Below are 19,449 nucleotides of genomic sequence, written 5' to 3'. Positions count from 1 at the left end.
TTCAGTATTTCATTTGTATGAACAAATTTCGAATTATAAATGACCTATACCTACAAATGACACAATATAATCGGCGAAGATATCAAGGAAATACAAATAACATCATAATTATTTCATAAATTTGAATATGAAGATAATTTTGTTAAAATACTAAAAATAATTTCTAATATATGTATGTAGGTACATTAAAATGAAATTATACATAATTATACACACTGAATAGATAACGTAATTTTTTAGTCTATTATATTAAAAAACCAAGGATTATTCTTGATAGCTCGATCTGTAAATGTTAATAAAATATGATCAAAATAAAAACTGCAGAAATATTTTGTATTAAAGTTACACGTTTATTAGCTACTTACAAGATTCGGTGTTTTTCTGAAAAACATTTCACAAATAGGCGTTTTCTACAGCCAATCAAATTTTTACAATTTTTAAACTAGAATTAATTTTTATCTTTTTTTCTAAAAAAAATTACTTCTAATTACAAAAAAAGTTCGTCAGTAATATACAATCGCCACAAAAAGTGAAAAAAGGCAGTTCACTAAAAAAATAGTTTATGTTAAAGATTTAAAAAAAAAATTGTCCATTGTATATTACTAGTAATAATTATCACCGGTTACAAAATTTCAAATATAAAATGAAAAAAAAGTCAAGGTTTATTACGGCAGTGATGTTTAATAAAAAACGTATTCTACGCACATACATTTTACAACGCATTTTCCCGCGAAAAAAAACCTTTGACAGTTTAAAAAACATCAAACATTTGCTTTAAAAAAGAAAAATATTAACACTAATTTTATTTTTAATAGTATTCATACGTTATGGTAATAAAATAATGTTTTAAATAATTTAATGTTACCTCTGGTAATAATTATAGCAGCTTGTATTTTTTATTATATGCTTATTTAGCGTCATCTGTTACGCGTGCGTCAAATTGCAATTGACTTCTAAGACGCTCTCATACGATCGATTGAGCTTAAATTTTTTACTCAATTTTAGTGCTGCTGACAAACGATTATACATTACATTTTTTTTCGTCTTACTACAGATATTAAGTAAAAGCTGCTTTTTTGAATAAGTATGTTTTTTCATTGATTTGTAATTGCCATTAAAAATCGATTACAAAATGCATTTGTCGCATCATTGATAAAATTAAAAAAAAAATGCATCTTAAAATTTATCGATAAATTAGTGATGTGTTTGTATATTGCTTCCGATTTCATGCTAGAATTAATATTGCACTTAATTATAATTTACAATTTGATTATAAAAAGGATAAAATAAAAATAACTATATTTTATTCTAAATAGCATTATCACTAACACATTTTATTGCTTAATATTAAATATTACTATGTAATTATTAATAAATTCATTTATATGGATGTGACATATTATAAATAAATATATGAAAAAGATATTTTTAAGCAATATTCTTACGTAATTAATTTTTAAAGGGATGGAACTCATGAAAGATGTCACTTAATTGCCTCTGTCACTAAAGCATTAGATTTACATAAGATTACTCCAATATTTATGAGAGTTAGTTATTAGTTATTACAGTGTGTTAAAAATAATAGAAGTATTTTTTTCTTATAGTTATTTGCGAGTTAATAAATAGGCAAAGAAATCTTTAACTTACATTAATAAAATTTATTTTACGAATGTTGTATTTTTTATTTATTTTTTTAATCTTTCACAAGTCCCTAAATTATGTTTTATATACAGCATTAGAAAATATAGCTACTAACCTACGTATGGTGTTGTGCTTGTAAATTAGGCGATTCATTAATCAGTCGAAGTAATTAAAGTATATCCTTAAATTAATTAATTTTTGTTAATTTTGTTTATGGATAAATATATTTTTCATCCGCTTAAGAGACAACTGACTTATGTGATTGAATACAATGACCAAATCTTAATTTCAATACTAAGCTGTCAATTTTGATTTTTTTCATACTAGTATGTTGTTTTTTTAAAATGTTAAATCGAAATCCACGTAAACGCACTAAATGTTTGGCCATTGGCCATTAGAGTAAATTTAAAAGCTGTGACAATGAATGTGGAATACAAAACGACTCGTAATTATTAATTATAGCGTACATACTATATAAATGACAACCGTATTGTATAATGGTACAAATACGATATTTTAATATCCGGTGGTGTATCAAACATTTGCCAGAACATATCAGACGCAGACTTAGGAAAAATGCTATATATATGTAATCATTAATAAGGAATACAGTATGACAAAAGTAATCAAAAAGTAAAGTAATTGAGTGAGTCAAATCAGTACCATAGAATATCTCCGCCATCTTCAAAATCAATCAAAGTTAAGCTGTAATCGTGATTGATGATTACATATCGTAATCATTAATCTTATTACATGTTCCCTAAGTAACTCCAATACGAGTTGTGTAGACAACTCGTATTGGAGCAGAATGGTAGATTAAGCTAAAATTCAGTGAGACATTGTGAAATAATTATTATTTATTTATATTTGGACATTTAATAACTGTTTTTTAACCTTACGGATGATACAAATCAAAATATAAATCATACACTATATATAAAAAAATGACACGATTTTTACTTAAAATTACAAAAATACATCCTTTAAACGATAATAGCTATCCATAAAGTTGCTAACACTGCTTATAGTTGCCTGGACTACACATTCCTGTTACCGAATTAATTTGACGTTTGTGAAAAATCCGGGCTCTGTTGTGGGTTGACGGTTTCGAAATTCAAATATCTTTTTATTTGTCATACACAATCGGCCTTATATATAAATGTCGTATAGTCAGTAGTAATGACCAACGAACTGACAGCTGTCAGTAACGATTCAGCAACGAGAGGCCGTGATTTTTGTACAATCATTTCGCAATAGACAACAAAAACGGGTCTACAAATTAAAAATTACAAAAACAAAGCCGTTAGACCGTTTGAAATTAGATATTTCAAGATCAACGTCTGGTTATACGTCTAAATACTTGTAATAATAAAAAATTTGGAATGCTTTGCCTGAGTCCGTATTTCCCGATAGGTACAATGTTGGTGTCTTCAAATCCAGAGTAAACAGGTTTCTTATAGGCAAGCGTGCTACATCTTAGACCGTGTCGATGCTTAACATCAGGCAAGTCAACGGTAAAACGCTGGCCTATTAAAAGTAAAAAAAAAAAAATTTAATGAAGTATTTGCGTCGTTACAGATTGCTTATAACGAATGTATTTTGATGTTAATTATAAGTAATCGAAAATAAGACCTTGAGTAAAGAATATAAATTGTAGTTTATATTTAATCATTTCTATATTTGCATAAAGTGCAATGATTTTGTTGACGTTACTTAAGTGTACGGCCATTTTATTTGGCTCACCATGAGCCACGATACATGATGTGCTGTATTTAATAAAGTACGTAAGATAAAAAAATAGAGAATTTAAATCATATTGGAATCGAGACGTACGTGAAATGTTTATTGCTTCATTATATAATGAAAGTTAATAATATAATTTATTTACCTTAGGGCGTGATGTATATAAAAATGTTATTTATGTAACGTTTTAATTTTAACATTTGTGACTTAAAAAGGTTATTATCAAGTGTTGCACGTTGTTTTGTTTTTTTTCTTATTGAAAAAAAAAGTTTTTATTTCGTAATAAAACGGTAATTTGATTGATGTTGGAAATGATTCGTTTACACTAACGCCTCTAACCGTTTAACGATTATATTACTTAAAAAACGTCCTAAGTCCCATATTGTTTTCTATACATTTACTTTACCACTAGACAGACCATTCTCGAATTACATAATACATAATATTACTTACTTTGGAAATTGTTTATATAAAATTGGGACAATCCTTAAATTAATGACTTTCGACAGATGAATGCTAATATGACGCCATTAAGTCTAATAATGTTGTTTATGACATTTATGATCATGAGTATTTTTATGACAAAAATCTGTCATAACCTTACCGTCACTGGCCACTATAAACTATATAATACAAATGAAAAAAAAAAACAAAATGATTATCACAATAAACTTTGGTTTTGTTCGTCAATCAAATGAAAAATAGATTGGTGTTAAAATTGGAACGTCAAAATTCGAATTGGCTGGGAATCCCCAATCATCCGAGTAGGTAGACATAAAAGGCGAGGACGACAGTAAACGTTGTCATTCGATGGGTGACCGCTGACGAGAACATCGGCGATAGTTCGTCTGCGTGTACTGAGTGTGAACCGCCTAGTGTGTGGAATTGGAATATATCGCTGACCTGAAAAAATAAAATAATAATTGTTATATAATAAACTAAATACAAATTACCATATTATAGAAGGTTAGGACGCGTGAATCTTAACCGATGATCGTGGGTTCAATTCCGGACAAGAACCACTGAATTTTCATTTCAATTTTCGTTTATATTTCATCACGTGTTCAGTAAAGGAAAACATCGTGAGGAAACCTGTATGTGTCTAATTTCACTATAACTCTGCCACATGAGTATTTTATCAGGAATAAAGTCCTTCTCCTCAAAAAAGGAGAAAAGACCTTAGCCCAGCAGTGGGTTATTCACAGGCTATGTTATATAACAATGAGTGAAAATTTTCTCTGAAATCAATGCGCCGCCACAATTGTATCTGTCTTTTGTCGGAACTCGGCACACATGGTCTCGTTTGTAAAACATATTCAGATCATACTCGGGGTTAGTAATGGTGTTCTGTATGAAGTCACTTCATATCTCGCTCGTGAAAACTAAGGTGATACGATGTTTTGATGCTTTAATTTTTTTTTATTATGTAGACAGGCGGACTAGCAAATGGGCCACCTGATGATAAGTGGTCACCAATGCCCATAGACATTGGCGAGATACGAAATACAAATCATTACTTACATCGCCAATGCGCCACCAACCTAGGGAACTGAGATGTTATGTCCCTTGTACTTGTAATTACACTGGCTCACTCACCCTTCAAACCGGAACACAACAAGACTTAGTATTGCTGCTTAGCGACCTTGGGTGTTATCAGTTTATGGGTCCGGACCTTAGTTTTTAATATTGCACAGTTATAAAAGTGACAGAAGATTACTTAGTGAGCGATGACTTCCTCGTCTTGGAAGCTCCAAATCTGTACCTTGCAACTAAGCATCGACCAAGTTGTTTTCTTAAAATAAACATTAACCCGCAATGTTTTAATAAGTTTACAGTACAGTAACAGCCTGTAAATGTCCCACTGCTGGGCTAAGGCCTCCTCTCCCTTTTTTGAGGAGAAGGTTTGGAGCTTATTCCACCACGCTGCTCCAGTGCGGGTTGGTAGAATACACATGTGGCAGAATTTCGATGAAATTAGACACATGCAGGTTTCCTCACGATGTTTTCCTTCACCGAAAAGCACGAGATGAATTATAAACAGAAATTAAGCACATGTAAATTCAGAGGTGCTTGCCCGGGTTTGAACCCACGTTCATCGGTTAAGATTCACGCGTTCTTACCACTGGGCCATCTCGACTTTAATAAGTTTAAATGTACTAAATAATAGAAAGTTCGTTTACAATAATTTTTCGTATAAATAATAAGAAATATGAGTCATTTGATGGCGTGTGTTATGAGAATGTCTACCAATATCCAATCGAGAGGATCTGAAAATAAGCCACTTGGTAGTCAACTTACTTCATTCCATCCATATCTATTCTTCGCCTGGACAATCGCTTCGTACACCGCCCCCGGCTGCAACCCTCTGAGCTCGTGTGTCACCCTGTGTGTCAAGGAGCCCGCGGGTTCAGGCGCGGGGATGACAACGTCGTGCCAGCGACCAGGTTGTTGGAACGATTCGTTTATCTGTGGAAGAAATGTGCTTACAATACAGCTTAGAAAATTTATTACATAAAGTTACTTGTAAGATTGATAAAGGGTAGTTTATGAGAAGAGTTTCACAATTCAAAATAAAATATTCAAGTGTTTTTTTTAAAGAAAATGATTATTATACATATAATTCTTTTAAAAAACAGTTATACTTCTAATTGCTATTAGATGTTACATATTATCATATAGTGGCGACGCATGACGTGATGAGGCGTCGCCATGCCAATAGTCTGTCTGCTGCATTAGATGTTTCACATCAAAAACAATAAACTACTTATGTATTGATTGTTACTACTTATGTATTGACCAGCTACGAGAAATCAAATACAACTTGAAATAAATATCTCTATAAAAAAAAACATAACAAAACACCTTATAATTTTAACTGCAGTTTTGGCCAGCGCGATTCAGAAACAGCTCAACGTACTACTAGTGCCATCTATTGACAAACATCATGACTACGTATTAATCGAACAGAAACAAGTTGGAGACCATAATGTATGAAACGAAGATAATTCAATTATTGGTGAATTGCTTTGGAAGTAATTTGTGGTGATCGAAATCGAGGGTTACTGGATCATCTACCGTAGCCAATACGACTGAATGTCTATTTTATTGTTCCTTTGAGATTATAAACTATCAATTCTGATTAGTATCCAGGATCATTTTTATTTGTACTGTTATAATGCGATAGAAACTGATTGGACATTGCATTTGGTTTTGCACTAGAATTTTCCGCTGATATTGTAACTTTTTAATTTCTTCTATTCATACCTAATGTTACCTATGTATGAGCTGGAGAGCATTTTTTTGTTTTACAATTTGCTCATTTTATAAATTTAAGTCGCTGCGTTTTTTTACAATATGGCGAAAATGATTTACCCTTGTGAGGCTAATACTGATCATCAGCATCATAAGTGGCTTAATGACTGAAATGAGTTAATCTCAAGAGCGCGCCTTTAATAGTGGACGAGCAATAGGGCCACCTGATGGTAAACCACCACCGCCTATATTCATGGCGCTGTAAGAAATATTACATCGTCAATGCGTCACCGACCTTGGGAACTGAGCTGTTATATCTGGCTCACTCACCTTTCAAACCGGAACACAAAAATTCTAAATATTGCTGTTTAGCTGTAGCATATCCAATGACTAGGTGGTTTCTACCCAGATGGAATTCCACAAAGCCCTGACCCCAAGTAAAATATTCCATATACTAATGATATTCATAAATAGGTTTTTACATAGAATATTTATTACGTGTTGCTACATACCGCGAGCTGTCTATATAGTAGCCTCAATTCGTCAAGTGGAGGGTAGCTGTCAACGGAAAAGGACAAGGTATACGATGTTCTGGATCTGGCAAGAGGGGGGGAAGTAAAGCGAGCTGCTCCTGGTCTTCCAGATACTTCCACGTGTTGACGAGCTCGGCCGAGGCTGTTGTCGGCTACACACCTGGAATTTGATATCAGGTTTATATATAAACACATTTTCTGGTACCGTTATAACATATTCATGTTTAATTAGCATCTTAAACATAATAATCATTTCTAGTTTTTAATGACGACAGAGTTTTGTTTTTTAGATTGATGAAAATGATTCTGTAGCAGAAAAGGGTTGAAAGATGATACAAAAATGTAATTATCATACGGTTACGATTAATGTACTTGCGATATGTTTGTTCAGTTGAACAACTGAACTTTGAACAACTCCCACACCAGCATATTAATATAATAATAATATCCTGGGACATTATTCACACACGGCCATCTGATCCCAAACTAAGCAGAGCTCGTACTATGGAAACCAGACAACTGATATACTACATATACTACTTTTCTTTTGTAAATACATACTTATATAGATAATTACACCCAGACTCAGGACAAACAGACATGTTCATGCACACAAATGTCTGTCCTGGATGGGAATCGAACTCACAACCTTCGGCGTGGGAGGCAAGTATCTACCAACCACGCCAACCGGCTCATCATATCATATATATCAAGCTGACGAGTTGTTTGAAGGCGTTAATCTCAGGATCTGCAAGTCCGTTTTGGAATAATAATATTGCGTTTGATAGCCCATTAATTGAGAAAAACTATGACATCATGTTAAGACCCACCCACGGATTAACTGCGAAGGTATTATTAAGAGAACTATAAATATATTAACTTCCACTAGAGGGTCCGCTCACAGTAGACGGTAGAGGGCTGATGTCAGGTAGCTACCTGAACCCACGTATTAAGTCAGTAGATTTACCGTAACAAAGATCCATCTATCCGTACAAGCAATCCCGTTTATAATATTAATAAAATGTTAACTTACGTGAAATTGCCGAAGTCTTCCGGTTGAACGTTGGCAATGAGGAGCGTGTGGTTGTTCCCTCGCACGGACATCGTCACGCGTTCTGATGCGGACAGCGGAAATGAATTCTGGTACCAGAGAACCTGTAGAAACGTTACAAAACTATATTTGTTTGTTTAAACATCGAAAACACTTAGATTTTACAGCTATTACGAACAGAGTGAAGTATGCGGAGGAATATGGTTGTCACTTTTCTGATAGAAAGTTGCACTTTTGTGATGCTTATGTTTATTTTCCGGTAATGGCCCGTGTTCTTGAACTCCTAGTCATGCATCTGAAGTTTTTACGGTCGGATTGCTTCCTCATTACATTATGACAGTGAAGGAATAGTGCACCTGTGTTTGCGTACACATTTGTGCACGATATATCCTGTGTATATGACCGAATGGTGTAACTGATAACAATGTAAGAAAATGAATAATAAACGAGGCATATATGAATATATTGTAATGATACAAGAACATGAAACTCACGCTTGTCACGTCAATAGACTAAATTTAGAATGGACGAAACTGAGAAGCCCTGCGATTATTTACTAAAATCTTCTCCGAAACGTGCTGCATATTTTGGTCTAAGTTTTATGGATATTTTTAGTAGTTTTTCAGTTACGTATCCCTACATATATTAGAACAGATGTTTTCTATGATACACCTACCTCAGCTGGTGGGTCGGCGAGGACGGTACACAGCAGCTCAGCCCGGAAGCCTTCCCCAGTATGAACCCACGATCTCTCCACGGTGATCTCTGGAGGATCTGTTATTCAAATATATAAAACATATTGTAAATTCGTATCCATTTACGGCCTTACATATAAAAATTGTAAGGCGAGTGATGAGTTAAACAATGCTTTGTCTTCTTCTTTCGAATGTAAAATTTATTATGTCAGAAAGAGACGAATCAGTAAAGCCAATTAGGGTCTAACGGCCTTACTTATAAGCGTTGCTTAGTGGCTGTTTAGTGAACTTACATAGCACTTGCAGCTGGAACTCTGTAACTATTGGTGGTCCAACGCCATTGTCCACCGTGCAGGCATACTTCCCACTATGTTGACGTTCCAGTCTGGATAGCTGAAGCTGGGCTCCTTCACCCAAACGGGTGCTTGTCTCGTTCTTGAAAAAATAAATGTATCATGTATCAGCATATACACAGTAACAACAAATACACACACATACATACACGTACTGATACCTAAAAGTTTAATATGCCCTATATATTATATTTCGTCCGGTAATTACTTACTTTCGAGAGTACCTTTTTTTGACAATAAGAATCGGCAATTTAAATTGCAAGTAATATTTCCATGGCGATCAGCAAGTTATAACAAATAAGTGGTATGAAAAACTTTTCTTTTTTTATATTCAATTTTATATTAATCTTTTCAAAGATGATAACGGTCATTATTCTCAATGAAATAGAAAAATATGATAAATTAAAACAAATTTGATAACACAAACGTCATATTGTAACGCAACGCCAAAGCCAAAAGCCTAGTCTTTTTTTTTTATATTCGCCGGGAGGGCAAATGACTCTACTCCACTACTGATGGTAAGTGGTAGTAGAGTCCAAACGCGACGACGGCCAGTACAGACGGGAAAAACGTTCTGCACTAGCCGCCTTCGCCTTGCCGGCCCGCAAGATGCCTCTTCACGCCTCGTTTGAAGGAACCCGGGTTGTAAGAGGAGGGGAACACGTGAGCTGGTAAGGAATTCCATTTTTTGGAAGTGCGACAAAGAAAGTAGTTGCCAAATTTCTTTGTTCGCGATGGAATTGATGTCACAGTTAGGCGGTGACATCGAGAACCAGCTCGCGTGGACTTAAGAAGGAAGGGGGAAGCGGGAATTAGAGAGAATAATTCCTCAGAGCACTCGCCGTGATACAGTCGATAGAAAGCGCTCAGTGCTGCTATCTCACGACGCAATTGTAAAGGTTCAAGGGTGTTTGTGACCTTTACGTCGCCAATAATGCGTACGGCACGTCGCTGCAACCGGTCCAAGGCCTCAAGTAGGTACTTAGCGGAGCCATCCCAAAGGTGCGAGCAATATTCCACGCAAGACCGTACCTGTGTTTTGTACAGCAAGCACAGTTGTTGTGGCGTGAAAAATCGCCGCACCTTGTTCAGAACTCCGAGTTTCCGTGAAGCTGTTTTTATAACAGCCTCGATGTAATCCCTTGGACTAAGGTCGCAGCGAACGTCAATCCCCAGCATGGCGATTTTGCTTTGCATCACCAGCGGAGTACCACAGAGGGAGGGAAGAGGGGAAAATGTTGACTTTTTCGCCGTGAGAGCGCATACCTGTGTTTTCTTGGCATTAAACTCAACAAGATTATCAGAGTCCCATTTGGCGATGAGCTCTAACGTCCTATCGAGTTCAATGACAAGATTCTCCCGCCTCTCCTCAGTTTCCGCCCGCCCAGCCACTGCGCGTCCGTGGTATCCACCATGCACTGTACTATCGTCTGCATAGCAATGTATGTTCCCAAGGGAGAGCATATCATTGATATGCAAAAGAAAGAGTGTGGGAGATAGCACAGATCCCTGGGGGACCCCAGCATTCACTACATAGAATTGTGAAGCGCAACTATCTACTAAAACACGAAGGCTACGCTTGTGTAGGAAGCTGGCAATCCAGGTGCATAGCTGAGCAGGCAGACCATATGCCGGTAGCTTGGAGAGAAAACTTCTGTGCCAGACCCTGTCGAAAGCCTTGGAGATATCGAGGCTGACAGCCAACGATTCTCCATGCTTGTCGATAGCTTCACCCCAGAGGTGTGTTACGTACGCTAGAAGATCACCTGTGGACCGTTTTGGTCGAAACCCGTACTGACGATCATTAATTAGACAGTGATCTTCTAGGTAATGGATCAGTTGGTTGTTTAAAATCCGTTCCATCACCTTACAAAGTACTGAGGTGATAGCTATTGGCCGATAATTTGCCGGGTCAGACCGATCCCCTTTTTTGGGAACCGCTTGCACATTAGCTCTTCTCCAAGCCTCCGGCACACTTCCCGAAGAGAGAGAAAGTTGGAACAGGCGCGTTAACACAGGAGACAGCTCCGCTGCGCACTTCTTCAGCACTATGGCTGGTATTCCATCGGGACCGCTAGCTTTCCGTACATCAAGTGATTGCAGCTCCGCACGCACATCACGTTGCCTGATTTTAATGTCAGGCATCGTATGGCCACATGCAGGTATTGTAGGTGGCAGTGCACTACAATCATCGATGACGCAATTGTCGGCAAAGAGTTTAGCCAGGAGATCAGCTTGCTCTTGCGGACTGTGAGCTAGCGATCCGTCCGGATTTCTGAGCGGTGGCAGCGAAGGTTGGCAGAAATTGTTTTGCACAGACTTGGTCAGACGCCAGAAGCTACGGGAGCCCCTAGGATGCGAAACAAGGTCATGACCAATCTGTACAATGCGCTGTGCATCCGCTCTCGTGTATGCCTTTCTACAGGACTTGGAATTTTTATTATAGTTTGCTTTCAGTGAGTCAATGTTAGATGCCCCGCTAATGCAGCCGTTGATCCACTTGCGATATGCCGCCTGCTTAGCTGATACAGCATCGGCACATTCACGAGTGAACCAACGGTTACGCGTACTCCTACTGACGAGATCTGAGCTAGGAATGTAGTATTCCATTCCCAGCATGATCTCGCCAGCAACAGCAGCGGCACTAGCTGTCGGGTCATTCCCACTGAAGCAACGTTCCTTCCAAGGGACCGACGCATAGTAATCGCGCATACCGTCCCAATCCGCCGACTTATAGTGCCAAACGCGACGTTTGCATACCGCTAGTGGCGGCAGCTTGGCCTGTGGCACTCTGGTAGAAATAAGGCTGTGATCCGAAGAGCCAAGAGGAGCCTGAACCACAACCTGATATTCCACCGGGTGAGAAGTCAGCAGAGCAGTCCGTTCTCAGATATGCCATTGAGTTCCTCGTCTTTCTATTCTTCAGAAGCTTCTGCTCAAAAGAGAGGGGATCTTAGTCCAGCAGCGGGAAATAACAGGCTGTCACTTTACTCACCAACTTATGCCAGGTCACTGACGGTACCGGGTTCCCTGACGCTCGACATTCCAGCACAGCAGCGCCACCTCGTCTGGCAGCCGCATGCCTGGACTCCGGTGAGGCTCGAACGCTTGGAGGTACCAGAACCTCCACTGTGTGCACTTGGTCCCGTGCCACGCGGTCTGATATCTGACAGACGTAGTCACCAGCATCCTGTATATATTAATGTTTATATAGTTTTCATTGATAACGTAAACGGCGGCTAAAATTGTTTCGGAAAAATAAAAATATATTTTAAATTCAAATAGTCTATCGTCATTTTTTAAGTTTTTTCTAAAAAATAGATATATAAATAGAAGGCGAATTTGCTGATGGGCCACCTAATGGTAAACGGTCACCATCTTCATATACATTGGTGCTGTAAGAAATAGTACCCATTCTTTAAATCATCAATGTATCAACCTAAGATGTTATGTCCTTTGTGCCTGTAGTTATACTGGCTCACTCACTCTTCAAGCCGGAACACAACAGTACTAATCATTGCTGTTTGGCAGTTAATTATGTGATGAGTGTGTGACACCTACTTAAATGTGCTAAATTTCCATCAGACGGATCAAATTACCACCAGTTTGAAATGTAGATGCTATTGAGAAGAACCGACATGAAACTCGGTGGCTACCTATGTTTATGATACCGTAACAGCCTGTGAATGTCCCACTGCTAGGCTAAAGGCCTCCTCTCCCATTTTTGTGGAGAAGGTTTGGAGCTTATTCCACCACGCTGCTCCAATTCGGGTTGGTGGAATACACATGTGGCAGAGTTTCAGTGAAATTAGACACATGCAGATGAATTATAATCACAAATTAAGCACATGAAAATTCAGTGGTGCTTGCCCGGGTTTGAACCCACGATCATCGGTTAAGATTCACGCGTTCTTACCACTGGGCCATCACGGCTCTTTATTTATGATAATTAAAATGCAATAGGTATTTAAAAAAAATAAAAGTTGTGCGCCCCTCCATCAATAAAGTTCTTTACGATATTTTTTCATTATTAGCAACTAACAGCTTCTATTAAAACAGACAAATTGAAATACTGCTAAATAATTCTTGAAATATAGTTTAATAATTAAAATAATTATTTTATTGAATTCCATATAACTCGAGATGATTTATTTCACACAAATTATATAAACAAAGATTATTTTAACATAGTCTGTTCAAAGATGGCGCTGCTAACAGAAATCAAATGGAATTAAGTTTTACTTATTTTTTTTTTATAGAATAGGAAGGTGGACGAGCATATGGGCCACCTGATGGTAATTGGTCACCAAACCCCCTTAGACATTGGCATTGTAAGAAATGTCAACCATCGCTTACATAGCCAATGCGCCACCAACCTTGGGAACTAAGATTTTATGTCCCTTGTGCCTGTAATTACACTAGCTCACTCATCCTTCAAACCGGAACACAACAATATCAAGTATTGCTGTTTTGCGGTAAATATCTGATGAGTGGGTGGTACTTGTGGTGGTATTTGATCTAGAATAATGGTATTAATTCTAACTAATTTTATTTTAAATATTGTCACAGTGAATTAAATATTTTAAAATTAAATTAAACATCAAAAATATCTTTTAAAAAAACAAAATAGTTTATTTTAAAAATATAAGTAAAGATATTACACTCTTGATGCAATAGCTGGTTTGTATGCTGAAACGATATCGTTATTGTATTTCCGGGGGCATCCACACTAAGCAAGCTTGTGTCGTGAATACCTTTCTACGATTTACAGACAGCGTTCCACCTACAAAACTTAAGAGTTTCAAGCAATCAAAACGGAGCCTACTATAAATTAAATATTAGTAGCTTGATACATAATTATAATATATTTGTATACAGAGCCTGCACCGATTACAATAAACGATTTAGCGAAATTGATTTTTTTACAACAGAGAATGTTAATAAAATAAGAAAATTATTGAAAGAATACTTGTTTAATAAATAATTAATAAAATTAATATTTTTTTGTAAATTAATAATGTATATGTATATTGAATCAATTACTTGCCATAAATTGATGATTTATGATGTTATTTTAATTGTTGAAATCAAATTTAAATATTTTTAATGACATTGTTTATATTTATGTTCATTAATATTATTGTAATTTAACTTCTTGATTTTTTTTTTTTTAACTTTGTAATTAGTCGATTTGATTGTACTCGTAGATTGCATTGTATTTTTGTCTCTTTCTGTTGTCTTTTTTACATGCATACTCTAACATTTGTACTATTTTTAAGTGGAAACTTTATTGGTTTATGATTTAGTAATAATTCCTTAATTCTATGTTATTATAACCTTTTTATTCCTTAATTATATGTTAACACACTGTATGTTTCCCAAATATAAATAAAAATAAAATAAAAATAATTATTTAATACTTTCCAATAACTTTTAGAATATATAAGCAATTTTATTTATTAACTTTTTTTATTAGGCTAGCCAATTGCAGAATATATAGTAGTGTACAAGTGTATGAGCCAATATAAATGCGTTATTTATTCCCACACTCTTGTTGTCTCATTGAGATTGATAGAGCTTTAGGTGATGCGGGACTCGGAAGTGTATCGCTACCAATTTCCTTACTCGTAGCTGCTTTCTCGACGGAAAAATTCCAGACAACTGATTTGAAACAAAAACACCAAGGACGCATGAAACCTTTTGTAGTCGTATTGTCAATAGCTTCGCTGCGGCAAGTATCTGCACAAACAGCGCGATACCCAATCGATGCTGATTCAGATAACGCTGTATTGCACTTTTAAAATGATCTTCGTGATTGGAATATATTGTAGATAAAAATAAGAATGGAAAACTCCCTTTAGATATAAAATTCAACCGCTGAATAAGACGCTCCTTTGGCTATATAAATAAGATAACACGATATTCACGCTTGTCATGTCAATTGTCTAAATTTAGCAGTTGAAACTGCGAAGCGCTTCTTGTATAATAATATTAAATAAAAAAAATATTCTTCATATATATTTATAAGTGTTATTTACATTAAAGCCTTAAACATATACGAATAAAAATTAAAAATAACTACTGTACAAAAGGATTTTCATACAAAGTTTCAACCGCTTAATCACAACCTTAGTTAATTTATAAATTGAGGCTAAATTTTCAAAAATCATTCCTTAGCGCTAATCTTCTGTGTGAAAGGAACCCGTATGCAAATTTTCATGGTGCTAACCCCAGTAGTTTGAGATGTGCTTTGATATTATGTCAGTCAGTTATTCCTTTGTATTAACTTCGGAGATTATTGCAACAGCGATGTTGGAAAAAAAGGGACGCGCTAATTTAAAAACCGCCATTTTGTTTGTGGACAACAAAGTAAAGTAAATAACTCATTATTGGCGTGATCTTGTTGAAAGTGTTCAAATGTTCAAATTTGGATTTTTAAAAGAGGCTGCAAAATATAAAATTTATCAAAACTAGTGTTCGCTTAGCGATCTGTACTGGTGGTAGGGTTTTGCAAGCTCGTTTAGGTAGGTACCACCCACTAATCAGATGTTCTACCGCAAAACAGCAGTACTTGGTATTGTTGTGTTCCGGTTTGAAGGGTGAGTGAGCCAGTGTAATTACAGGCATAAGGGATATAACTATTTTATAAAAAAAACTAAATTCGATTATTACATTGATAATAACACTTAAGCTTGTTAATAGCTATAAAAAAAACGGTTGACAAAGTTCAAATAGCTATTGAACTGTATTTCTTTGCCTACTTATATATGTAAAACTGTATATGCGTAGATTTGAGCATCTAAAATTGTAAATAATAAAAAACGCCGGATGCGTTATGGCGTTTAGACTCGCCCACTAAGGGTTATGTACAATCTTGTATGTAATTAGTTCATATTTTTTTTTTATTATTAATGCAACTACAAATTTAGTTTTTGGAATTTTTCCTTTATGCTACATGACTGTTTCTTACCGAATTTCATGATTCTAAATCAGCGGGAAGTGCCCTATAGGTTTCGATTCCCTTGCGAGTATCAATACATGCGGCATAAACTTCTAAGTGATTGCGTTCACTTAGAAGTTCAACTTCACTTCTCCAAGGAATTACAGACTTGAATATTTAATATTAATTTCGACTCAATACCGACACACTTTCCTGAGATAAGGCGTCTTGAAAGACCGAGAACGAAGTCATAATAGCCTATAAGGCTTCCGTTTTTCAATTTCAGGTACGGAACCCTAAAAATTAAATATCTTTCTTTCTACTAAAAATGTAATCGTTGCGATTATTTAATGTCGTCATTCCACAGATCTTACGATTCAATTAACTGATAGAGACCTTATTATTTTTATTACAATCATTTAAAATGAAATCGTTCGACAAAACATTTCTTACAACCGATAGATTCCGCCTGTAATACGATTAATAATAATAATTATAAATGGGAAAATAAATTATCTATGATTTTTAAGCTATGTATAATCTTTAATAATAATAATATCCTGGGACATGTTTCACACACGGCCATCTGATCCCAAATTAAGCTTGTACAAAGCTTGTGCTATGGAAACCAGATAACTGATATACTACATATACAACTTTTCTTTTGTAAATACATACTTATATAGATAATTACACCCAGACTCAGGACAAACAGACATGTTCATGCACACAAATGTCTGTCCTGGGTGGGAATCGAACACACAATCTTCGGCGTGAAAGGCAAGTATCTACCGACCACGGCAACCACGACATCTGTGGAAATTAAATTGAATTGTCGATGATTGTATATAAGTGCTTTTTAAGTATTTATATTTTTAATTGTCTGTCTGTCATGGGTATTATTTAAAACGGGTAAATAATAGACTTACACTATACACAATTATAAAGTAAATAATAGGATTATTTACGAAAGTATCGTTTAGTCTTTATTTTATCAAAATCCATTTAGTCTATCAAAAGTTATAACAACTTAAATTTACGTACACATTTGTTTACAAATAAAAAAAGACTATTTATATTTAATTTTTCGGAATAGAAATAACAACAGCAACCAGATAATTAATTATTGGCATATCAGTTGCCCATACATATTGGCTCAGAGTGGTTAGCGAAACATTACCACAATGTCGCCATTTATTACGGCTCATTACGTTACATTGCCAGCCGTAAAAATACAAAACAAAAAAATGGGGTAGAAATATATGATAATTGCATTATAAAAAAGGTACTCTCGTTATTTTTTATGATGGCAACATTTACGCGTAACATAGGGGTTAAAATTATGAATATTTTATGTGAACGATTTCGAGTAATAAGCGTTTTTTGTTATAATACAGTTTGATATTTCAAAATGTTTGTCAGAATACTTGACTCACAGACTGTTTATAATTTTACCAAAAGAAATAATGACTTTTTTAATTGTTTTATTTTTTATTCGCAACAAAGTTTTTCATATTTCGTTAAATATTCTGAGCCGCAATGAATCGGGCGTGGCGATTTAAGTTAAGGATCTTCGTTCATTGAAGTTGGATATTTAAGAGCTTTTAAGATTATAAGTAAAACTTGATAGAAATATTAAAAAAACATATTAAGTTGTTATCGGAATTTTGGAAATAATAAATAATTAAGTTGCACAATCTTCTATTATAAATAAAGTGCACGATTTCGGGCACGGTGGCCAATCTCAAGAGAGATTAGGCAATTGTGCAAGATATTGTACGGCACAAGTGCGTCCGCTAACACAGGTTACTCTATTTCTTAACTCTCATAATCCGATGGGAAGGTACTGGTGGTAGGGCTTTGTGCAAGCTCGTCTGGGTCGGTATCACCCATTTATCAGAAATTCTACCGCAAAACGGCAGTACTCGATATTGTTGTGTTCCGGTTTGAAGGGTGAGTAAGCCAGTGTTATTACAGGCACAAGGGACACAACATCTTAGTTCCCAATGTTGGTGGCGCATTGGCGAAGTAAGCGATGGTTAACATTTCTTACAATTCCAATTTCTATGGGCGTTGGTGATCACTTGCCATCAGGTGGCCCATATGCTCGTCGTCGTCGTATAAAAAACGAAACGTGGACACGACCGGAAAAAGTGACCTTACAATAAGTGCCATCTTACCTGTGGTCCAACGTCTGTTATTTGAAGATTATAGCCGTCAACAAGGCGAAATCTTTCATCTCTCGTCACCATAAGGCTTGCAGCTGTCAGGACGGCAGGACCTCGCCTCCATAGCAGTACTAGTGACCCTGAAACAGCCAAAGCAGAATTAGGCTTTGCTATTGATAAGTATTAATTAAATATTATTTTTCAATTTGTATTATTATGGAACGTAGAAAGACAGGCAGGAAAGTGTGCCAACAGGTGGTAGCACCTGAGAATTGTTCACTCAACAGGCTTGCTGACCATGGAAACTATTGGCTAATCTTAACTTTACCTTTATAAATTTTGTTAAGGGGGTGGTTAGTGAAACAATGCTGTGTCTTCTTCTTTCTTATGTCAAATCAATGATGATAGAAAGGGAGAATTCAATGTTTGACTTCTCCCTTTATTCAGCCTCTAAATAACGTTTATAAGTGAGGCCGTAATTTCCTTGTGCCTTTTATTAATCACTCCCCTTGGACCAGAACACAAAGTTTCGTATATTTGATGAGTGGTGGTAGAAAGGCCAGCTAAGCCTAAAGTAGTATTAAAACGAATCCAGGTTTCTAATGTTGTTATTTTTTAATTCAGACATCTTACCTAAGTTCTGGACTTGGCAAGGTAATAACAGCGTGTCTCCTACCACTGTTCTGAATGAATGCCCCCGGGACAGGAACCTGGGACCATCGTCTGTAAGTAGAAAAGTCAATTAATTCACACCTACCAATATAAATATGCAGACTTAGGAAGAGTATAATACGCCATACATAGACATACGCCATGTTACTACTCGGTGGCGATAGATGGCGTTGATTGAATTTATCACATTCCTGGAACGCGCTGTCTAGATTCACTACCGAGTATATATAGTCAAATAAAATTCAGATACGATAGGATAACAATTGCAAACGCTCCCTTCGTAGGGCAAACACTACACACCATACAAATAGACCGTTTCCGCTGGCGGTAACGAGGTGACCGCGACTGACGTCACGAAATCGGTCGTGACATTAAAGTACAGTGCATCGTGCAGAAGCGCT

General features: G+C 35.9%; 1 protein-coding gene across 1 annotated transcript in view; it reads right to left on the bottom strand.

Annotated features, from left to right (window-relative positions):
• Positions 1 to 4,074: 4,074 nt before the first annotated feature.
• The window catches only part of LOC126779996 (igLON family member 5-like), a 110,119-nt gene continuing 94,744 nt past the window's right edge, over positions 4,075 to 19,449 (bottom strand). Inside the window, exons 5-13 of the mRNA XM_050504233.1 lie at positions 19,010 to 19,099; positions 18,389 to 18,516; positions 12,264 to 12,458; positions 9,209 to 9,350; positions 8,897 to 8,994; positions 8,203 to 8,324; positions 7,149 to 7,329; positions 5,683 to 5,850; positions 4,075 to 4,287 (exon numbers count right to left, since the gene is read on the bottom strand). Of these exons, the coding sequence (XP_050360190.1) occupies positions 4,141 to 4,287; positions 5,683 to 5,850; positions 7,149 to 7,329; positions 8,203 to 8,324; positions 8,897 to 8,994; positions 9,209 to 9,350; positions 12,264 to 12,458; positions 18,389 to 18,516; positions 19,010 to 19,099 (1,271 nt within the window). The 3' untranslated portion in view covers positions 4,075 to 4,140. The remainder of the gene's footprint in view (positions 4,288 to 5,682; positions 5,851 to 7,148; positions 7,330 to 8,202; positions 8,325 to 8,896; positions 8,995 to 9,208; positions 9,351 to 12,263; positions 12,459 to 18,388; positions 18,517 to 19,009; positions 19,100 to 19,449) is intronic.

The sequence above is a fragment of the Nymphalis io genome, chromosome 30 (genome assembly GCF_905147045.1).
Source record: "Nymphalis io chromosome 30, ilAglIoxx1.1, whole genome shotgun sequence".
Taxonomy (NCBI): Eukaryota; Metazoa; Arthropoda; class Insecta; order Lepidoptera; family Nymphalidae; genus Nymphalis; species Nymphalis io.
The sequence above is the reverse complement of the archived record's forward strand: the minus strand, read 5'-3'. Positions and strand labels throughout refer to the sequence as shown.